Below are 24,761 nucleotides of genomic sequence, written 5' to 3'. Positions count from 1 at the left end.
GTCACCATCATCTCAGTTCCATGGCAAAACTATGTATGGCACTACCTTAGCAACACAGTGGTGTTGGTATGAGACAGAAGGAGACTCTTCACATTAATTATTTCTCAAAGCATTCTGAAGTTAGTCTCCATTACTGAATGTAATCATACTAATATAGGAATTATCACAATATGCATTTCTCAAGAGTAGCACTCTGTAGCTGAGATACATTATATTTTTTGAATGAATGCTTTGTCTTCAAAAGCTGAATAAAGTACTAAGACATCATAATAAAATTTTTAAATGATTGCAACATATTACTTTATTAAACAAGAATATTTTGGAGCCTGCTATCAAATAATTCAGTTTTCTTAATATAAACATCAATACAAAGACATGTATTCTTTGAATACTTACTTTCAACAAAATATCCACAATACGTTGTTGATATTCTACAGCTTGCTTGTCATTTTTAAAATCTTCAAAAGTCTGAAAGGGAAAAAGAAATTTTAAAAAAGTAAGTATTATTTGGAAATTTTAGAAGGAAACATGATATTAAATTCTTGTTAATAGTCAGGTAAACTCCAAATAAGGTAACCACTCCTCATCAGGTTTTTCCTGATATACCTTTAATAAGTTATTTTTAGTGAGTTAAATAGAAAGCTACAGTATTCAGTATTGCATAGCATTCTGAATAAATAAAAAGTATAAACATATAGTGATTATTATATAGCCAAAAAGTGACTCAGGAAAGGAAGGCAAAGTTTACAGGCAACAAAAAAGAAAGAACACTAATGGCAAGAGGCAATTTGTGAGCAAGGGTTTGAAAAGGATGAAATACATGTTACATGCTCAGCCATCATTCCGTCCATGCTATTTGGAAATAATAACTGAAATACAGTTTGTTAACTGTCATGAAAAATAATTTTCATGATTTCCATGACAACTTGGAAAAAATGATGCTCAACAATAGATATTTTTAAAAATTATTACGGTAAAACTGTCACAATGTTAAAAACCTCAAGGATACATACAAAGAACAGGCATTCTATTTTCAAAACACTGCCAAGTACAGCATTTTTGATTTTATGCCCCTGCTCAAGTACAGCCAAATATATTTTGAACAGAACATGCACCCACGTATATGACAGCACCAGATTCTGAAAATACCTAGAAGCTCCAGGATGCATATATGAAGAAATTGAAATTATATTCACTATAAAAAAAGTTAAATGAAAATATTTACTGAATAATAAGAATGATGAAAGACTTGAAGATCTGCCTATGGTTTTCACTTAGCACATTTGGCCCTTAGTAATGTTTAAATCCACACAGCAATAATTTACTGCTTACGATCCTGAAGCAAAAAAATAGACTACATATTGTCCCACTAGATTAATAAAGAATTTCAAAGCCACAAACTTTCAAGACTACATCATAGTTACATTCAAACCAGAATACTTGCTGTTCTTTAAATGGGCCCTGAGCTTCCCGAGCTTCTCCAAAGTACTTCGGCTCGTGCTGTTCTCTTACTAGCATGTCCTTCCTTCCCTTTTCTTGTCTGACACATAGTAAGCACTTAAAACAACGACTACTGATTTGTCCAGTTAATTACAGAGGAAAATAAAATCTTAAAAAAAAATTTCTTCTTCAACTAGAATCCTTTGCTGCCAGTTAGTTAAGAAAAGCTTAAATGAGTTACCTAGGGGACTTGTAGGAACTCTTAATCTGGAAAGCTCAAACAGAGGGTATTTTGATGCTTACACGGGTTAAATATGACCTGGCCTGAAGACAGAAAGATGGTCTAGAAAGTCTCTCAGTTCTAAGGTTTATGAGAACAACAAACACGCACACACTCACACAAATGCACACACCCCCTTCCCAGGGCGTGTGGCCAAAATGAGACGTCACTCTGCCGTCACAGAGACAAGGTACTATCTGCTAATACAACTGCTATTCAGCTAAACACAAAACCACGGAGAATTAACATATGTATTAAACAACTACAGCATTGAGAGCAAGTAAAAAAGAATTTCCGTATCCACTTTCCTTTTGGCAGCATGTATTCACTGCTTTGAAACACATTGCAAGTTTACTTCTGTAAACATAATTAAGTGGTGATATACTTTCTTATGAATGTTGTGATACACATAATGACATATTGTGATTGTAGTTAACAGCTGCCACCAAAATGGCACATTTATGTTAAAACATTATCATTCCACAAAGATGCTTCTAATTATACAATGCTTGTCAGAGGAATAACATGCAAAGATGTCCTAATGGAGAATGACACGGTTTGTGAAGTGCAAAGGTAGACCTAAAATTCAAGTCCAAAGTCACCTGTGAATTTGGTCATACAAACTTCTTTCTGTAGCCCCTTAAAAACTATTATAGGGTTTCTGTAAGATAATGATAGTTGGCTAAAGCCTGATCCAGGGGTCAAGAAACATTCTCTGTAAAGGGCCAGAGAGAAAATATTTTAGGCTTTGTGGGCTACATGTGGCTTGTACGACACAGTCTTCTTCTGTTTTTATAACCTTCAAAAATAAAAAATAAAAAAAATACTCTTAGCTCACACAAGCCAGAGGCCAAATGGAGCTGGATTTGGTCTACAGACTGCGGTTTGTGAACCCCTGACCTAACAGCTTCACACATCTCCCAATAAGATACGTGTATGTAGAAAAGAACAAAAAGAATCACCCACAACCCAGGCTAATGGGAAAACCAGAAGGACAACAAATGTTACATACTTCAACTTATATAAAAGTGGGAAAGTAAACATCCCAAGTTAGCAAAGTTGGCTCCAAAGCCCATAAAACCAAAAAGAGGTCAGGATAGAATTGGGTAGAGGAAAGGAGGGTGTGACGAGGTTTCAGTAGGAACAGAATACCTATAATATCAAATGGAATTCACCTCCAAAAAAAAAGGAAATCCACCCTGGGTGAGCAAATAATGAGGCCACGTCTGCAACCCGGTGGATCAGCACACTGGCTAATAGGAAGAACAAAGAAGAGGTCTGGCAAGTATGAATCGGAGGCCTTGGTAAGATACAGCTTTTAGCATAGAAAAGGGAATGGAGAGATATTCCTTGGAGGCTTGTGGTAAAGAAGAAAGTGGCTCAAGATAAAGGTCCTACTAAAACAAGAGACTGTCAAAGACTGAGAAGATAGGCTATCCCCAAAACACACTATTTATTTAAAAAATTGCACTTGGTTGTAGCAAATAAAGAAGGTACTTGAATGCGGAAAATAGTATGTAATTTTCCCCCGCCATCCAACAAGGGCACCTATTATTGCTAGTCCAGAAAAATCCAACATAAAAAAATGACAATAAAAACAGCAAATGAAGGCACTCAAGAATAAAACAAAATAAAAACTAGTCACAAGATAGAAGTAAACTATAACAATATCCCAACATATATGAAATATATTTAAACATACAATTGCAGATTTGAAAGAACACCACAAACCATAAATTTAAGAATTCATAAAAGGAATGAACAAAGAGCAGGAAGATAGGAAATAGCAGCTAACTGAACTCAGACAAAAACTGAAAAAAAAAGTCATCTCAGAAATGAAGACAGAATTACAAGCCACCAAAGGGAGAACAGATAGCATTGTTCTTTACAAACCAAAAGCACTGTAAAGAGAAATAGAGAATGTAAATGAAAAGAACCAAGAAAATGAAATTAAATAAAGAAGGAAATAAAAGAGAACAAAAAAAGGTGATAAATATAGAAGATAAAGAAGATATAATATACAAATAACTGGAGTTTTTGAAGATGAAATACAAAATAACGAAGCAGAAAAAGTATTTAAATCTATGTTCAAGAAAACTTTCTTTAAATAAAAAGACTCAAATTCACATACTTGAAAAGGCCCACAGTACATATGTGGCAAAACTGACCCAAAATAGTCAATTCTGAGTAATATCTTAGAGTTAAAATATTAGTCTTTAAATATAAGGAAAAAAGCATTCTGGTCCTCTAGGAAAAAAGATTAAGTCCCTGGGAAAGTTAAAAAAAGTCAGGTTGACATCAGTTTTCCTTATGGCAGTATACAAAAGCAAGATAAATGGGAGGGAAGTGTTATTTTACTTTATCAAGAATTTTAAATTGTACAATAGTAGAGAAACATTACATTGAATCCTTATCACTCAGAAAACTACACTGAAAACTACAAAATATTACTGAGAAAAATTAAAGAAAACCTAAATAAATGGAACAGTATACCTTTTCATGGGTCACAACACTCAGTATTGCTAAGATGTCTATTCTTAAATTGACTAAACATTGAACACAATCCTAATCAAAATCCAGGCAGGCTTTTGTAGAAATTAACAAGATAACTCAAAATTCATATTGAAATGCAAAAAAAAAAAACCCAAAACTGCAAAAGACAATGTAATTTTGAAAAAGAACAAGAACATGGAAGAGCTAACATAATGTGATTTTCATACTTATTATAAAGCTACAGTAATCAAGGTAATGTGGTACTGGCATCAAGACAAACAGACCAGTGGCATAGAATACAGTTCAGAAGCAGACCCACATATACACAGATGATGCATCTTTGACAACGTACAAAGACAACTCAGTAGAGAAAGGACAGTCTTTTTGTCAAATGGTGCTGTAAGAGTTAGGTATCTATATGCAAAAAAAGAAAAAAGAACTTGCATCTAAACCTTGTACCACACGCAAAAATGTCTTCAAAATGAATCACAGATCTAAATGTAAAACCTAAAACCATAAAACTTCTAACAAAAATACAAGAGAATATCTTTGTGACCTTGGGTCAGGTGAAGTTTTCTTAGATACGGCACCAGAAGCAACATCCATAAAACAAAACTAATAAATTAGACTTGATCAAAATTTAAAACTTCTGCTATTCAGAACACCTTGTTAGGAGAATGAAAAGACAAACTACAGACTGGGAGAAAACATTTGCTAAACTTACGTAATCTGATAAAAAACATATATTAAAAAACTCTCAGAACAAGAAAACAAACACAATTTTTAAAAATAGGGGAAAAATTGGCAAAAAAATTGATATTTTCAACAAAGAGGATATATGGATGGCAAACATAACTTCTTTGCTAATATATTTTAATGAAAAGATGTTTAATATTATTTGTCAGGAGGGAAATATAAATTAAAACCACAATGAGATACCACTATACACCTATTAGAATGGTCAAATTCAAAAGATCAACCAGGGACTTCCCTGGTGGCGCAGTGGTTAAGAATCTGCCAGCCAATGCCGGGGACACGGGTTCGAGCCCTGGTCTGGGAAGATCCCACATGCCGCAGAACAACTAAGCCTGTGCGCCACAACTACTGAGCCTGCATGCCACAACTACTGAAGCCCACGCGCCTAGAGCCCGTGCTCCGCAACAAGAGAAGCCACCACAGTGAGAAGCCTGGGTATCACAATGAAGAGTAGCCCCCACTAGCCGCAACTAAAGAAAGCCCACATGCAGCAACGAAGACCCAACACAGCCAAAAATAAGTAAATAAATAAATAAATTTATATAAAAAAAAAAGATCAACCATACCAAGTGTTGGAGAGAAGACGAAGAACTGATACTCTCATACACTACTGGAATGTAAGCTGGTAGAACCACTTTAGAAAAGTCTTGTCAGTTTCTTCTTAAGTAAAATAATACACTTAACAAATGACCCAGCAATTCCATTATTTGGTATTTACTCCAGAGAAATAAAGATATATGCCCACACAAAGGCCTTTATGTAAATATTCATAATAGCTTTATTCATAATAACTTAAACTGGAAACAACCCCAAGGACCAACTATTGGTGAATGGATCAAATTAAATATCCATAAAATAGAAAATTACATAGCCATAAAGAGGAACAACTTACTGGTATAAGCCACAGCATGGATAAGTCTCAAAAGCATTATTTTAAGTGAAAGAAGCCAGAAAAAACTACAAAGTGTATGATTCTATTTAAATAACATTTTAGAAAGGTGAAACTATACTGTCACAAAGCAGACCAGCAGTTGCAAGGGGCAAGGGACTCAGTACAAAACTGCAAAAGTGACCTTTTGTTCTATATCTAGATTGTGGTAGTGGTTACAAGACTGCATATGTTTGTCAAACTCTTCTCTTGAAATGGATGAATTATATTTTATATAAACTGTACCTCAAGAAAGCTAAATTTAAAAACCTCATTTGAAAAAAATATTCCAAAATTTTTAAAAGTGGGAAAATATGATTTAAAAGTCTGTCATCTAAATTATTTTGTGCCTCCCTGAAAATGTTCTTTTTATTAAGGTATACTAATTAGGAAGGTCATATGAGTAATCAATTACGGTAGACATAATAGGCAGTGAATCTAAAATTTAGGATCCTACGTCTTACCCACTTCTCCAGCTGTAATACTTGGGAATGCAGCCAACCCTTGATGCACACACAGAAGGAAGCCTCCACTTGTCTTGTAGGCATTTCAAATTCATTAAGTCCAAAAGAGAGCTAATTCTCTACCTCTACCACACTTCACCATTACTCTGCACCACCACCACCCCCGCCCCATCCATCTCCCAAGAAACCTGTTTCTCCTCTGATTTCCTGTTGAATCCACAAGTAAACCACTATACATCCAGTTTACCAGGTCAGAAATCTAGGAATCTTTGATGCTTCCCTATTCGTCTTATCTTTCACATCCAACTGTATATTAAGCCCTAAATCTTAGGCTGATTTGCCTCCTAAAATATCTTTCAAATCCTTTCATGTCTTGGTTACCCCCACTGTCACTGCCCTAATCAAGCCACCATTACCTTCTATCTAGATTACCACAAAATTTTGCTAACTTCTTCCTGCCTCCAATCTTATCTTATTTCAATCCATTTTCCATTCAACAATCAGAGGGAATTTTTCTAAACTACAAACCGTGATATTTTTCTACCTAAAAGGCTTCAATGGCTACCTGCTGCTCTAGTATAAAGTCCAAACTTCCTACCATGGATAACAAAACTCAGACTCTACCTCTCTAATTTCTCTCTCTGCAGGCTTCCTTACACTTAAAGATGTGGCCATACTGAGTTTTTTCAATTACCTGAACACACATTGCTCTGTCTTATTTCCAGGCCTTTTTACATAGTCTGTCCTTCTGCCTAGAATATTTTTCCCTATCCTTAACCTAACTTCTACGCATCCTTTGAGACTCACCATGGACATCATTTCATCCAAGACACCTTCCTGAACCCTCCATTAGATTCCCCCTCTAAGTGTTCTAACAGCATCCTGTACTTCTCCAGTGACACGTCTTACACTGTGCTATAATTACTTATCTACAAGTCTGGATCCTCTTCCTCCACAAAGGCAGGGTTTATATCCTGTCAGCCCAGGGTACACACCCAGTTAGTACAGTACATGTGATATATCTGACACTCAAATATTTGTCAAGTAAATGACAGAGATTTTATTTCAGCCTTACAATCGATGCCAATATCATTAATTCAGACATGAGCATAATTCCAATCTTCAGTGCTACCACAGCCCTTTAAAACAGGAAAATTAGGTAAAATTCTTTGTTGCTCTCTATCATGCTTTCTGAACCCCAGCCCCACCACTTCTTGTTTCTTTTATCCTACATGCCAGACACTAAGTGCCCTTATATTCTATTCTGGGCATCTAAGGTCTCCTAAACCAACTAGATCTGACTTCTCTTTTTTAATTTATTAATTTATTTATTTTATCTTTGGCTGCATTGGGTCTTCGTTGCTGCACGTGGGCTTTCTCTAGTTGCGGCGAGCGGGGGCTACTCTTTGTTGCAGTGCGTGGACTCTAAGCGTGCAGGCTTCAGTAGTTGTGGCATGCGGGCTCAGTAGTTGTGGCTCACGGGCTCTAGAGCGCAGGCTCAGTAGTTGTGGTGCACAGGCTTAAATGCTCCACAGCATGTGGGATCTTCCCGGACCAGGGTGGACCAGGGTTTGAACCCGTGTCCCCTGCATTGGCAGGCGGATTCTTAACCACTTCACCACCAGGGAAGTCCCTAGATCTGACTTCTAAGTTTCTTTTCCCTTCTTCCTATGCTATTAAAGTTACTACTTCTGAAATCAGATTTTCAAATTAATTAATGCAAAATATGATATGAGTGGGATCTCAACCTTCTCACAGGCATTTTTAAAAATTGTAAGTTTATTATTCAACTTACAAAAGTACTATATGCTCATTTAATAAATTTACCCCATCTCACACAGTTAATCACTATTAATATTTAGATGTACTTCCTTCCTGTTTTTTCTCTCCAAATATTGTACACATACAATATTTGGTTTTTTAATAATTTGTGAGCCTGCTGCTTCACTAAACACTAAAATATAAGTGCTGTCCATATTATCAAAAGCTTTTTAAAAAACAACTACAATATGATTTAATTGGGAAAGTATTATCGTGTTATATAATTATTCCCTTGGGGGCATTTTCACAGAGAATCTGGCTCACCCAAATCCATCTTTAATAAAACATGTACAAGGATGTTTTTTTAGCAAGCTTCCACATTCCACTTCAACTCCAGTTACTTCTACTATCATCACCACCACATGTCGTTCAGAGCAATCTTCCATATTTAGTACACAAACTAACAATTTATGAAATCAAGGATGTACCACATCTAACCCTGCTTTAACTTTTTAATAAGGATGTGTCAGAAAGAGACAGAGAACAGAGACAGACAGACAGACACAGAGAAACAGGCAGGGAGAGAGGAAAGAGAGGGGAAGGAAGCAGGAAAGGAAGGGTAGAAGGGAGAAAAAGAATTAGAAAATATGGGTGGCACAACAAAATTAAACATTTGAAACCCTGCCTTACTGCTAGGGCATAAAAATTGTACTTGCATAAGGACTATTATTTGTCTTTCTTTCTATTAGAAAAAAATTATCACCCTGACTCCTTTTTAAAATACCTTAGAATCATATTATTTCTTACCAGTGCCAATACATTTAGAAATTCTCTTGTGTCAAAATGCAGCAAAGTCCGAATATAGGGATAGATTTCTTCCTCAGGGGGAGCTTCTGTTGAATGCAGGCGAATTAAAAATTCAAAAACCTGTAAGTTGAAAAAAAAAAAGGTGATTATTTTCTCACCTTACAAAGTATCTTGCTGAAGCAATGATTCCCATTTGGATAAAATAAAAGCAGGTTGAATTTACTTTAAATTGCCACTGTGTTATAACTTCTCTAACCTCTCTCAGCTATAATTACTGGCTTCAGCGATGGTATGCAACCTCTCTCCTGTCACAGCTGATAGCTCCTGACCCATGTGTAACCCTCTATTACAATTTGTCTTTACTGCATTTTAACAAGAGAGTAAAAATGCTATGAAAATAGCACCAACCTGGTTTTTAACCAAGGGAACAAGATCTTCAGGGATGTCACCAAGGGGATAGGCACGACCTGCTAGACAACAGCTAGAAGAGAAGAAAGAGAACAGATTTGGTGACTTATAATGGGCTAACTTCCCGGGAACACATTGTTTCTCAAACCCAAGATACTAGTTTGAAGTTTAAGCAGGCTCAGCTTTTGTCAGTTAGGTCAGGTCCAAGCCCAGATCAAGATGATAGCCAGTTCAGAAAATGTGGGCAACAGAGATGGTGGTGAAATAACACACCCTGTAACTGAGTAACAGCTTTCATTTCTTCTTATTTTTCCTAAGAAAAACTCAAGCTGCACTAAATAGGCAAGAAGGAATAAGGACAGATTACCTAAAAGTCTCATACCCAGCATCTGGAAAGAGACTAACAGCATCATTATACTGTTAACAGGTAAAAGCCTCATGTTCTCAGAGACTTTTAAATCCAGTGGTTCTGAGAATGGTGAATAAAGATGGGGAATGAGCTAGGCTAAAAAATATCTGTAGTCAGACAAGCCGTCGGGGAGAATTAGAATCTCATGAGAAATTAACTGTACAGTTTTACCTCCAAATCAGACCTTCCTAATGGCTAATGACTTGCTTTGTGGGCTGGGTTATAAAAATGTCTCCTGAAAATGCCCTCATTTGGCAGCGGGGGTAGGGGGAAGTGAATTTTAAGTGAATTTGAAGCAGTCATCAATTTTGAATGTTATAGACAGCTAGATACCTGCATATTCTTAGAAGTTTAAAGTACAGAAGATAAAGTACTAGGTAAATGCTATACATGTTCTTCTACACTAAAAAACCAATGTAACAAATGTGAAATAGGTCTCGAAGTTAACTCTGACGCATACAGAAGCTAAAATGATGGGCCAGCAGGTTCTGCCACCTTCCTGCCCGTCTGCCAGCCAGTTATCTATGTAAAAGCTCTATCGGGACACAGTTCTGAGCCTGCATAATCCATTGGAAGAACGCTGTTCCAGGAGTAAGGACGTAAACATTTCAGCTCACTTCTGTCACTAACTTCTTCGTGATGCAAACTAATCTCTTGCCCTTATATATAAAATAAGGACAAATACATATCCCACAGACTTGTTGGTAGTAAAAGTAAAATACTCTGTATCAGGGTTTCTCAACCTCTGCCCTGTTGCTACTTCGGGAGAGAGAACTCTTTGCTGTGGGGACTCCCCTGTGCATTACACGATGCTCAGCAGCATCCCTGGCCTCTATCCACCAGATGCCGGGAGCATCTCCACCCCACCCCAGCTGTGACAAAGCAAAAAGCTCTTTAGGCGTTGCAAATGTCTGGCGGAGGGGAGAGGGGATGGGGGACAGAATCACCCACCGTTCAGAAGCACTGCTATACATGAAAGAACACTGAAAAACGAAAAGCACTGTACAGACAACAGATGACAGTACCTCTAAGAATAGAGGAGAAATTCTGTAAAAGAAGCATACACACATAAATAAATTAAAAATCTCTTACCTAATATATACAAGAAGCTTGTTGCCCATAACAACTTGCTCATCTAAAATAGAGAAGTATCTTTAGCAATTCTCTCTCAAAACCTTTTCAGAAATATAATCTTTATGTGGAAACAAAAAATAAAACTTGGCATTTGAGGTGAGGCAGATATATTCCCAAACAATAGAAAAGTGAGATGAGACCGCTTTAATTATTATTATTTTTAGAATTTCCTTTAGACTCTTTTCACAGACACAAAATCAATGAGTCATTCAAGGGTACATGTAGAAGGTATAAATCTTAGTGTAGAGATCTATGTATTGTTGGCTTAACGAATAGCTTGGACCCAGGGAAGGTACTGGGCAGGCAATGAGTTGCTGGATTAACTGATTAATATTAAGGCATAACTATAATGTCTTATTTGTAACATGGATTCTTGTTCACAAATGTTTAAGAAACTTAAGACTAAACACTCTTTTGGACCGTTTGTATCCTAAGTTACGTCTAAAATGTAAGATCCTGTTGTCTGGTAGTATAAACCTATTTCTTGGTTAAAAGAAATTGGAAACATAATTAGACTAAGTTTTAGGCTAAAAGATCAAAGTTAACAAAGAATAGTGTAAGAGCATCAGGAGTGGGTGAAGTGATCAGTAAGCCTTACAGTGTGCAGATTACAGGAATCTGCAGTTAGTAATACTGATGAACTGAAACTTCTAATTTTGACATGAATACTGGAATAATGCAAGCAAGTGTATATCTCTTAATCAATAATCCTTTATAAATACTCCAAATCTGTGTTGCTGTAAGTGCAAATAAACTTGAATTGCTCAAAATTGTATGAATAATTACATTCTGCTTCAATTCCACTTTTCGGATCAATAAACGTTGTTTTTTAGAGAAGTTTTAATTATGTTCACAGCAAAACTGAGAGGAAGGTATAGAGATTTCCCATCTACCCCTTGATCCCCACACCACACGATCCCCCAACTGACAACACCCTGCACCAGTGGGACATTTCTTATAATCAATGAACGTACACTGGCACATTACCACCTAAAGCCCACAGTTCATATTAAGGTTCACTTTTGGTATTGTACATTCTATGCGCTTTGACAAATGTATAATGACATATATCCACCATTATAGTATCATACAGAATAGTTTCAATGCCCTAAAAATCCTGTGCTCTACCTATTCATCCCTCCATTGCCCCCAACCCCTAACAAACGCTGATCCTTTTACTGTCTCCATAGTTTTGCCTTTTCCACAATGTCATATAATTGGAATCATGCATGATGTAACCTTTTCAGACTGGCTTCTTTCACTTAGTAATGCATTTAAGTTTCCTCCAAGTCTTTTCATGGCTTGATAGTTCATTTACCTTCAGTGCTGAATAATATTCCATTGTATGGATGTACCACACTTTATTCACCCATTCACCTACTTAAGAATATCTTGGTTGCTTCCAAGTCTGGGCAATTATGAAGAGAGCTACTATCAACATCTGTGCAGAGGTCTTTGTGTGGATAAATATTCAACACCTTTGGGTAAAGGAGTGTAACTGCTGGATCATACAGTATGAGTATGTTTAGTTTTATAAGCAATTGTCAAACTGTCTTCCACAGTGGCTGTACCATTTTGCATTCCCACCAGCAATACATGAGAGTTCCTATTGCTCCACATCCTAGCCAGCATTTGTTGTTGTTGATGTTCCAGATTTCAGCCATTCTAATAGATATGTGTACTGGTATCCCACTGTTGTTTTAATTTGTAATTCCCTGATGATGTTGAACATCTTTCAATATGCTTACTTGCCATCTGTATATCTTCTTTGGTGAGATGTGTGTTCAGGTCTTTGCTCATTTTTTAATCACATTATTCATTTTCTTTTTTTTTAATAAATTTATTCACTTATTTATTTTATTTTTGGCTGCATTGGGTCTTCGTTGCTGCATGCGGGCTTTCTCTAGTTGTGGCAAGCGGGGGCTACTCTTCGTTGCAGTGCATGGGCTTCTCGTTGCAGAGCACAGACTCTAGGTGCATGCGCTTCAGTAGTTGTGGCACGCGGGCTCAACAGTGTGGCTCACGGGCTCTAGAGCACAGGCTCAGTAGTTGTGGTGCACGCACTTAGTTGCTCCGTGGCATGTGGGATCTTCCTGGACCAGGGCTCAAACTCGTGTCCCCTGCATTGGCAGGCAGATTCCTAACCACTGTGCCACCAGGGAAGTCCACGTTATTGATTTTCTTTTGTCAAGTTTTAAGAGTTATTTGTATACTTTGGATAACAGTCTTTTGCAAATATTTTCTCCCAATCTGTGGATTATCTTCTCATTCTCTTGACATTGTGTTTTGCAGAGCAAAAGTTTTTAATTTTAATGAAGCCCAGATTATCAATTCCTTCTTTCATGGATAATAATCTTTCTTTCATGGATGGTGTTGTATCTAAAAATTCATCACCATAACTACAGTCAATTAGGTTACTGCCTGCGTTATCTTCTAGATATTTTATAGTTTTGCATTTTCCAATTAGGTCTATGATGTACTTTGAATTAATTTTTGTGAAGAGTGTAAGGTCTGTGTCTAGAGTCAACTTCTTTGTGTGTGGATGTCCAGTTGTTCCAGCACCATTTGTTGAAAAGACTATCTTTACACCAATGTATTGCCTTTGCTTCTTCAAAGATCAGTCGGCTATGTTTATGAGAGTCTATTTCAGAGCTATTTTGTTCTACCGATCTTTTTTTTTATTCTTTTGCCAATACCACACTGTCTTGATTATAGTAGCTTTATATTAAGTCTTGAAGTCAGGTAGTGTCAGTCCTCCAACTTTGTTCTTCTGTCTAAATACCGCCTTAGCTATTCTGGGTCTTTTGCTTCTCCATATAAATTTCAGAATCAGTTTGTTAATACCCAAAAAAATAACTTGCTGGGATTTTGACTGGGATTGCACTGAATCTGTAGATCAACTTGGGACAAAATGACATTTTGACAGTATTGAGTCTTCCTATCCATGAACACAGAATATCTCTCCATTTACTTAGTTCTTTGATATCTTTCATCAGAGTTTTGTAGTTTTCCTCATACAGATCTTGTACAAACTTTGTCAGATTTATACATAAGTATCTCATTTTTTAGGGTGCTAATATAAATGGTAATGTGTTTTTAATTTCAAATTCCACTTGTTCACTGCAGGTATATAGTAAAGTGACTGCCTTCTGTATATTAACTTTGTATGTGCAAACTTGCAACAAATGTTTATTAGTTCCAGGAGTTTTTGGGTCAATTCTTTCAGACTTTCTACATAAATGATCATGTCACCTGTAAACAAAGACAGTTTTATTTCTTCCTTCCAAATCGTTATACCTTTTATTTGCTTTTCTTGTCTTTTTGCATTAGCTAGGACTTTCAGTATGACGTTGAAAAGCTGTGGTAAGAAGAGGACATCCTTGCCCTGTTCCTCACCATTGTTTCGCATCAATAAGTATGACATTAGCTGTAGGGTTTCTGTACATGTTCTTTATCGAGTTGAGGAAGTTTTCCTCTATTCCTAATTTGCTGAGAGTTTTTATCATGAATGGGAGTTGGACTTTGTTAAATGCTTTTTCTGCATCACTGATACATGATCATGTGATTTTTCTTCTCTAGCCTACTGATGTCATGGAATACATTAATTAATTTTCAAATGTTGAAGCAGCCTTGCATACCTGGTATAAAATCTCAGTTGTGTTGTATAATTCTTTTTATAGCTTGTTGGATTCAATTTGCTAATATTTTGTTGAGAATTTTTGCTTCTATGTTCATGAGAGATACTGGTCTGTAAGTTTTCTTTCCTTGTAATGTCTTTGGTTTTGGTATTAGGGTAATGCAGGCCTCATAGAAAATGTTAGAAAGTATTCCCTGAGCTCTGTCTTCTGAAGAGATTGTAGAGAATTGGCATAATTTCTCCCTTAAATGGTTGGTAAAATTCACCAGTGAAACACATCTGGGCCTGGTGCTTTCTGTTTTAGAAGGTTATTAATTACTGGTTCAATTTCTTTAATAGATACAGGCTTATTCAGATTGTCTGTTTCTTCTTGTGTGAGTTTTGGCAAATTTTATCTCTCAAAAAATTGGCCTGTTTCATCTGGGTTATCAAATTTATGAGCATAGAATTGTTCATAATATTATTTTATTATCCTTTTAATACCCATGGGATCTGTACGGTTGTCCCCTCTTTCATTTCTGATATTAGTAATTTGTGTCTTCTCTCCTTTTTATCTAAGTTAGCCTGACTGGAGGCTTATAGATTTTATTGATCTTTTCAAAGACACAGCTTTTGGTTTTAACCAAATCCCCCCAAATCAACAATTTTCTCAACTGATTTCCTGTTTTCAATTTTATTAATTTCTGCTCTAATTTTTCTTTTCTTTTCTTCTGCTCACTTTGGATTTAATTTGTTCTTCTTTTTCCAAATTCCTAAGGTAGAAGCTTAGAGTATTGATTTTAGATCTTTTTCTTTTCTGCTATATGCATTCAATGTTATAAATTTCCCTCCAAGCACTGCTTTTGCTGCATCTCACAAATTTTTGTAAGTATTTTCATTTAGTTCAAATTACTCTTAAATTTCTCTTGAGATTTCTCCTTTGTCCATGTATTACTTAGAAATATGTTGTTTAATTTCCAAGTATTTGGGAACTTTCCAGCTTTCTTTCTCTTAGTATTTTCTAGTTTAATTCCATTGTGGTCTGAGAGCAAGCATTATATGATTTCTATTCTCTTAAGTTTGTTGAGGTGTATTTTATGACCCAGAACATGGTCTACCTTGGTGAATGATTCATGTGAGCTTGAGAAGAATGTGTAATGTGTTATTGTTGGATAAAGGAGCCTATAGATGCCAGCAGTATCCAGCTGAATGATGGTGCTTAGTTCATAACTTCAGCTCAACTATGTCCTTACTGATTTCCTGCCTGCAGGATCTGTCCATTTCTGATAGAGGGGTGTTAAAAGTCTCCAACTATAACAGTGGATTTACCTATTTCTCCTTGCTATTCTATCAGGTTTTGTCTCGTGTATTTTGACACTGTTGTTAGGTGCACACAGATTAAGGACCATTACGTCTTCTTGGAGTATTGTGTAATGCCTCTCTTTATCCCTGATAATTTTCTTTGCTCTGAAGTTGGCTGTGTCTGAAATTAATATAGCTACTCCAGCTTTCTTTTGAGTAGTATTATTATAGTACACCTTTCTCCATTTCTTTACTTAATGTGTCTTCATATTTAAAATGGGTTTCTTATACCCAACACTTAGTTGGGTCTTGTTTTTTAATCCATTTTAACAATCTCTTTTAATTGGTATAGACTACTGATATTTAAAATGATTATTAACATAGCTGGATTAATATCTACCATATTGTTACTGTTTTCTATTTCTTGTTCTTTATTCCAAATTTTGTCTTCAACACTTTTCCTGCCTTTTGTAGTCTTAACTGAGTACTTTATATGACTCCATTTTCTCCCCTTTCATATTACATCTATTATGTGTCTATTTTTAGTTGTTGCCCTCAAGTTTGCAGCATACATTTACAACTAATCCAAACCTACTTCCAAATAGCACTATACTGCTTCATGGGTAGTACAAGGACCTTATAATAACAAAATAGTCCTAATTCCTCCCTCCTATAACTGTATCCTTGCTGTCATTCATTTCATTTATACATAAGCATACACACACAAGCATATAATATCAAATACACTATTGATATTATTTTGAATAAAGTGTTATCTGATGGCTCAATTAAGAGTAAGAAAAATGTAAGTTTTTATTCTACCTTTACTAATCATTCTCTGATGCTCCTCCTTTCTTGGATCCAGATTTCTTATCTATATTATTTTCTTTCTCTCTAAAGAACTTCTTTTAACATTTCTTGCAAGACATTTCTATTGGTAACAAATTCCCTCAATTTTTGTTTGTCTGAGAAAGTCTTTATTTCTCTTTTGCTTTTGAAGAATAATTCCTCAGGGTACAAAATTCTATGTTGGTGGGTTTTTCTCTCAAAACCTTAAATATTTTATTCTCTCTTTACCTTTTATTTTCTGCAGTTTGAATATATGCCTACTTGTAGGGTTGTTTTTTTTTTTTTTTTCCTGTTTATCCTGCTTGGTGTACTCTAAGCTTCCTGGATCTATGGTTTGGTGTCTGACATTAATCTGGGGAAATCCTCAGTCATTATTGTTTCAAATATTGCTTCTGTTCCTTTCTCCCTTTCTTCTCCTTCTGATATTCCCATTACATGTATGTTACACATTTTGTAATTGTCCTATAGTTCTTGGATATTCTGTTCTACTTTTTTTTCAGTCTTCTTCTCTTTGCTTTTCAGTTCTAGAACTTTCTAATGTTATATCCTCAAGCTCAGAGATTCTTTCCCCAGCTGTGTGTCTAGTCTACTAATGAGACCATCAAAGGCATTCTTCATTTCTGCTACATTGTTTTTGATGTTTAACATTTATTTTTGATTCTTTCTTAGAATTTCCATCTCTCTGCTTATATTATCCACCTGTTCTTGCATGTTGCCTACTTTTTCCATTAAATCCCTTAATATATTAATCATAGTATTTTTTTAAATTCCTGGTCTAATAATTCCAATACTACTGCCGCATCTAAGTCTAGTTTTGATGTTTGTTCTGTCTCTTCAAACTTCAAACTCTTCAATTTTTTGCCTTTTAGTATGCCTTGTAATTTTTGAAAGGCACACATGATGCACTGGGTAAAAGGCACTACAGTAAATAGATCTTTAGTAATGTGGTAGTAAGGTGTGAAGAGAGGGAAGTGTTCTATAGTCTTGATTAGGTCTCAGTCTTTGGGTAAACCTGTGACCCTGGAATGTGAACTTCACCAGTGCTTCTCAGTTTTTTTCCCCCTTAGGTGGACAGAATGGGTTGAAGGTGCTGGAGTTGGGTATTTTCCTTCTCCCAGGTAAGTTCGGCTCTGATAAACCCACAGCAGGTCAAGCTTTGGCAAAATAGTTTTTCCTGAAGGGCGGCTTTAGTTAAGAAACACAGAATACTCTGACATATTTCAAAATGGTTCCTTTCCCCCACCCCCCTGCAGAAGCACAAGGGATTTTTCTCTGATGATCACCGTGAGAACCCGGTAGCAGTCCTGGAGGTAAATTTCACAAAAGTGTGGAGGCTTCCCTACGACCGGGTCCTACTGGAGTTTTTAAATTTCAGACGTGTTCACATTGAGCCTGCAACAAATCATCAATTGCAGTTCAGATTTTCCTACCCTAGCACTGGTTCCTGCAGAGATGTCTGATCCTGTCAGTTGTGATTTTCTGCATCTGCCTGTCTCTCTAGTTTTTGGTGCAATGGTTTGGTCTGTGACCTTACTTCTCTGGCAGATCTAAAAAGAATTGTTGATTTTTCAGTTTGTTGAGCTTTTTACTTGTTGGTAGGACAGAGTGGTGACTTCTAAATTCTTTCTCTGCCAGACCAAAAACCAGAAGTCCCAAATGTTATTTGATCCAACTCAATTAGCATGGTACATGTTTACTGGCTAATTAGATAAACCTTTATTGCTAGAAATCTCAGATAGGATGCATCTAGCTCATGATATTCCTAGAGAGAGTTAAATTTACTTGTTTAATGTATCCATCTCCATTATTCCATTACTATGAGTTTAAGGGCATGGAGTCTGTCTATCTCTGTGTTCCTAGCACCCAGCACAGCATCTGGAACATGGAAGTGCTTGGTAAATGTATACTGAATTGACACAGTATTTAATTTTCCTGACCCCCTTTCTACTTTTCTCTCCCCAAAATCTTTTTTTAGACAATTTTCTGTTACAAAAGCTCATCCACTCCATTTGGAATTCTTAATAGTCTTTTTTTTTTTTTTTTTAAAGTAGGTCCTTGTTGGTTGGAGTTCTTAATAGTCTACTTTAACTTCTGCTACATATATTATGTGGAAGACAATTTTCAAGTTTGTTTCAAAAGGATTAGTTTCAGGGCAACTGAAAACGGACTAAGACTAAAGAGGGACTAAGACTCTACCAAATTATCCTCCGTGCTCCTGTCCTTACAGAAAAAAACCCTATAAAACCTGGACATAATACGAAACGCTACCTGAAGCTACTGAAGAGGAAACAGAAGTAGACAAGTCTGGCAGCGAGTTCACACTCACTGGGAAGAGGACAGACTGGCAGCCACACAAGTACCTTCACACAGAGGCAGTGGGGGATGGAGAACTCCTAATCTTTCTGGCACAGGGGACCAGAAAAGTGAAGCCAGGAAACCATGAATGTGGAAGAGACTAGGGGAAGCCCAAAAGGGAAAGAGTCAAAGAGGGGATCTCCAAACTATCTACCCACATCCGTGACTGATCCCTAAACCACCATGTACAAACAACAGTCAAAGCAGCTCAGCCATACAGAAAAAGTCAGAACCACGACTGGAGTTCCCTCCCTGAAGGTCCTGAAGTGTGAAGAGAAGCAGACAGGCTCTGGTGTGGAGTTCATGTGCTCAGAGGAGAGGAGACAGGGAGGTATACAAGTAAATTACCATCACAGGCTTTCAGCCTGTGACTAAGCGCAGTCTGTGTGGCAAGCACAGCAGCAGCTGGGGGCTCACATGGGAAAACCAGCAATTTTTCTGGTTGGGGAACTAGAGAAGGTAGGACATGTGAACAGTAAACAGACTGGCAGAATCTTGCAAAAAGAAAGCCAGAAAGAGGATCCTCAAACTTGACTACCTTCATCACTGACTGATCCCTAAGCCACACACGTGGGACAGAATCAAAGCAGACCAGCTAAAGACAAAGGACCTTTTGAGAAGAGACTGGAGACACACTAGAAAGCCACAATAGAAAGAGTCTGCAATTCAAGCCCAGCCAAGAAAATTACCTGATAAAATAAAGAGAAAAATTCTCAGTGAAGAAAAATAATAGAACCCAGAATCTCCATAATGTAACATTCAAATATCCAGGATACAATCTAAAATTATCCAACATGTGAAGGAACAAGATAATAAAATATATTTTTCTTAAGAGAAAAGAGAATCAAGTCCAAGCCTGAAATGAACAAAATGTTAGAACTGATAAGAATTTTAAATCAACTATTATATTTATCCTCAATGAAATAAAACATGTTTCAATGCATGAAAATTTGAACAGATAAATGAAGAGATGCGGGAAAGAAACAGAAACAATAAAAAACGAACCAAATAAAAATTACAGAACTGAAAAATACTATTGTGGAAGATAAAAATGCACTGAGTGTATTTAACAGCTGAGTCTACATCAAAGTGTGAACCTGAAAGTAGAGCAATAGAAATCATCCAAGGAGAAGAACAGAGAGGAAAAAAGAGCAAACCAAACAAAACCAAAACCCAGAGGGACTGACCTATGAGAGGGTGGAGGAAGAACCTTCAGTAATCTGCTCCTCCATGAAAGCAAAGAGAATACTGGCAGAAACAGTCAAAATCAACTTTTCCAGAACTCTTGAAATTAACTGAAGGCTTGCAATAATCCACGGAATGTTTATTCAAGAAAAATGCCTGAATCTCGGTAAGAACTGTGAGCTTCATGGTGGCTTAACATTACTAGTCCCATCCCCCTTCCCCCACCTTCACCGTAGCTTTGAAACCAACCGCCTTGCAGCTATGGTAGCTGTGAAAACCAGCAACCTAGCAACCACTCCAGGGGGCAAAATGGGTTTGGAGCTCCCCAAAAGCCCATCCTTAAGAGAACTGTCACTATCTAACCTATCTGGCAGCTCACTCAACAGCTCCATTCTCAGGGCTTGTCTTTTTTTTTTTGTCCTGACTCAGAGCTTACTCTAAGCAAACAGCACTATCCCCAAGGCACATTATTTAACTTTACAGGTGCCAGAGGCAGTGCCCCCAGAAGAGACTAATTAGAGACCCACCAAAAAACTTAAAGGGAAAAACTGGAGAATGAGAGGTCTGCAGGGGCTTTCAAAAGCTCCAACATATTTCTGGAACTCTAGAAGGACATGGGCATGTAAAATCTTTATGATGTTGAGTTGGACAAAGATTTCTTAACCAGAACATCAAAGGTCTAAAACTACTGAAGAAAAATAAATAAAATGGACCTCATGAAGATTAAAAACTTTTGTTCTTTGAAAAACATGGTTAAAAAAACAAAACGGTAAGCAATGGACTGGGAGAAAATTTTTGCGAAACACATATTTTAAAATGTCTTGTATCCAGACTACATAAAGAACTCTTACAGGCTCCGGTGGGGAGTTCACGTGCCTAGAACTCAATAATATGAAGTCAAATAACACCTCTTCCTTACTCTTCTAAAAAGTGCTAAAAGATTTAAACAGATGATTCACAAAAAAGATACGTGAATGGGCAAGAGCACATGAAAAGATGCTGAACATCACTAACCACCAGGAAAATAAAAATTTAAATCACAATGTGATACCATTATCCACCCACGAGAATGGCTAAAATTTTTAAAAGATGTAAAAAGATTGACAGTACCAAGTGCCTGCAAGGATATGGAGCTATCAGAACTCTCATATGTTGCTGATGGGAATGCAAAATGGTACAGCCATTTTGAAAAACCAAATAGTAGTACCTTAGAAAGTAAAACATACATTTACCATACAATCCATCCATTCCATTCTAGGTAGTTGCCCAAGAAGAATGAACACATATGCCCACACAAAAACTTATTCATAGCTAGGAGTCAGCAATGGAGGATAAGGACAACATAAGGATACCTGTGGTGATAAAACTGTTCTGTATCGTGACTTTATCAATGTGAATATCTGGTTGTGATATTGTGCTTTAGGTTTGCAAGATGTTATCACTGAGGGAAAATGGGTAAAGAGTATACTGGATCTCTTGTGTCATTTCATACAATTGCATGTGAAGCTACAATTTCCTCATAATTAAAAGTTTAATTAAAAACATAACAAAACTCATTCGCAAACGTAGCAGCATTACTTATAATAACTCCAATCCAGAAGCAACTTGAATGTCCTTCAACTGGTTAACAGATAAACAAATAACACTATATCCAACCCATGGAATACCACTCAGCAATTAAAGGGAACAAAATAATATATGCAACGACATGGATGAATTTAAAAAACATTAAGCTAAGTGAAAGAAATAAAACACCAAGATCAAGATTACATAGTGTATGATCTACTTACATGAATAGCAATAAAGGAAAGTAGATCAGTGATTGCCTGGAGATGGGACTGTGGGGAAAGGTTAGAGTACAAGGGACAGGAGGAAACTTTTTAGTGTGAAGGAACTATATTGCTCCTTCTAAAATTTGATTATGGTGGTGGTTACATGATCATGTACGATTATCAAAGTTCACACTGTACGCATAAAATTGGTGAATTTTGTTATTTAAATAATATTTTTAAAGAGAAAAAAATTAAGGCTTAGAAAATTAATACCTGTTAGCGTCTTTCCTGCATTCAAAGGAGGTGCAATGACTCTGAAAAGTTTCTGCATAAAAATTAATAGGAAAACAATCAACATCATCTGAAAAAAATATTTTAAAAAATAATCTAAATCTTATGCTATTAATCACCTTTCTCTGATTGAATCAGATAGTCATTTGCTATTAAGATTAAATATAAAAACTCTTAATGTGGACATGAACTGTTTTCGTAGGATCACTGGGAAATCATTATTGTGATATTCCTCACTGAAAGAAACCATTGAATAAATACCAGTTAGAAGAAGGTCCTTGTTGAGATCATTATTTCTAATAAGATATCCTTAGGTTCCTAAAAGCGCTTTATTCTTTAAAAAATAGTAAGCAAGTCAAGGGATTAATAGCCCACCAAAAGGGTAAGATTACTTTAAGCTGAAAACATGCGAACAGTCAGCAGCCATAGAAACAAACACCTAAATATAAGCAGAGCCCCTGAAAACACAAGATTAATGGCAAAACTATGTTGGCCTTCCTGGGAGGGAGTTTCCTATTTAGGAGAAGATTGACCCTTAGCACTGGGAGGTGGTGCAAAGCCAGCTGTTCATTAGCAACAAAAAGCTCAATAAAACTATTCATATTCTCCAAGGAAAACCTAAATCCCTCCCTCACACCCCAAATTTCGTTAAACTGGTATATAAACCTTTACTTCTCTGGTTGTTCAGTGATTTACTCATTTCTGCGTGCTCCCGGTACAACTGTGAATAAACCTTGTCTTTTCTCCTGTTGTCAGTTCATTCGCAGCCCTCTCCCCACCATTCGGGTTTCAGGTGGTAGAGGAAAAGTTTTTCCTCCCAACACAAGGCACTCAGAAGCAGCCAAAACTAGAACTAAAGATTTCAGAAACTATGGTAGTCATCTCAAGTATGATGACACTGTCTTTCATTCTAGAAAATCTAGAAAATTTCAAAAGGCACTACAGTTCCTCTTTTTTTTTTTTAATTTTTATTTTATATTGGAGTATAGTTGATTTACAATGTTGTGTTAGTTTCAGGTGTACAGCAAAAAGATTTAGTTATACATATATCTATTCTTTTTCAGATTCTTTTAATTTGGACCTGAAACTGAAATGACTAAATGTGGACATGAACTGTTTTAGTAGGATCACTGGTAAATCACTGTGATTTTCAGTTTAAATCTCTTTAAACTGAAATAACTAAACTTTAAACACTGAATAGTGATCTCTTTTATAGGCAGAGAATTATAAAATAGCAATCACAGGATGCATCTAACTTCCCACTGCTAAAATCTCCAAATGACTATTTAATAACAAATACCAAGCTCCTGCTGAAAGTCATTAACTTGAAAACTACTCTTAACACAAAACAAGGCAACGTCAATAGAAAAGTGTTCCATCTGAGATGCATAGCTATAAATGCAAACCAGATTTTGAGGAATAAAAAATCCACACAAAACAAAAACTTCAAAAGCAACAATAACAAAAACCCCACAACCATTTTAATCAACATAGAATGCATCAAATTAGAATCTGTTTTCACAGATTATTTTCAGAGAAACTAGAAACTGCATTAATTCTTCCTAATTGTGGTTTAATAGTGGGATGGAGAACATTTTTGCATGCGCGCAGGTCATGGACCTCACTGAAGAGTCAGCTAAGAGGTGTGCAAATGTTAAAAATACTTATCTGAAATACAGACAGTCAAGGTCAAAACCAGTGGGGAGGGCTGTGGCACTCATTTGGAAAATGACCAAGAGACAAGAAGTACAGCCAAAACTGAAGGAGTTATGAATTAGAGGGATATTCACCTACCAAGCTAAATATATTTAAAGAAGACTGAAATATCATAGAATGACTGCTGACTTAATACTGAAGATGGTTTTGGATGTCCATTAAATACGCAAAAAAGTTGACTGGATGCCTTCAGGAGAAGCCTGGGTCTTCTGATCCAGGTAATGAAGTCACTGTAATAAAGCAATGGGCTGGCAGGGCACGACATGCATCCACAATCCATAACCCATAATTCTGTCTATAAATTTAAGGGAAATAACAAGATGAAGATGGGTTTGGTTCTTTTTAAAATAAGCCCAAATGCTTTTTAGATGCTCTCTTCTAATGGTAAGGAGAATAAGAAATTATAATAAATGCTATAAAATTCTGAAATAGGAAAAGCAACAAATTAGCAATTGGCAAATCATGACCTCCCACCATTTTCAGGACCTTCCCCTAGAAGAATATATCTACAAAATAATATTACTCAATAGTGCCATTACTCTATACAGTAAATATATATAATGAATTTCTTAAACCTTTTGGAAAAGCTATAATAATATCAAAATTTTTTAGAAAAAATCTTAAAGTCTAATGGGCTTTTAATTTTATCTATCGTTCCCTGAGATTTAAATACCTATTTATGCAGATAAAAAAGAAAGCAATGGTAGAAGGTATAAAACTAAAGACTATCTAAAGTCCTAAACAACAATGGGTGCAAGTCTAATAAATCTACAAGAAATTTTAAAGTGATTGGAT

The 24,761-nt window shown here is 36.2% G+C and overlaps 1 protein-coding gene across 7 annotated transcripts in view; it reads right to left on the bottom strand.

Annotated features, from left to right (window-relative positions):
- Nucleotides 1-24,761, bottom strand: part of VPS8 (VPS8 subunit of CORVET complex) — a 280,256-nt gene that overhangs the window by 152,550 nt on the left and 102,945 nt on the right. For all 7 annotated transcript variants that reach the window (XM_057545206.1, XM_057545205.1, XM_057545207.1 and 4 more), the window contains exons 24-28: nucleotides 22,233-22,284; nucleotides 10,839-10,881; nucleotides 9,338-9,410; nucleotides 8,930-9,049; nucleotides 397-468 (exon numbers count right to left, since the gene is read on the bottom strand). In XM_057545206.1, the coding sequence (XP_057401189.1) occupies nucleotides 397-468; nucleotides 8,930-9,049; nucleotides 9,338-9,410; nucleotides 10,839-10,881; nucleotides 22,233-22,284 (360 nt within the window). The remainder of the gene's footprint in view (nucleotides 1-396; nucleotides 469-8,929; nucleotides 9,050-9,337; nucleotides 9,411-10,838; nucleotides 10,882-22,232; nucleotides 22,285-24,761) is intronic.

The sequence above is a fragment of the Balaenoptera acutorostrata genome, chromosome 4 (genome assembly GCF_949987535.1).
Source record: "Balaenoptera acutorostrata chromosome 4, mBalAcu1.1, whole genome shotgun sequence".
NCBI lineage: Eukaryota > Metazoa > Chordata > Mammalia > Artiodactyla > Balaenopteridae > Balaenoptera > Balaenoptera acutorostrata.
The sequence above is the reverse complement of the archived record's forward strand: the minus strand, read 5'-3'. Positions and strand labels throughout refer to the sequence as shown.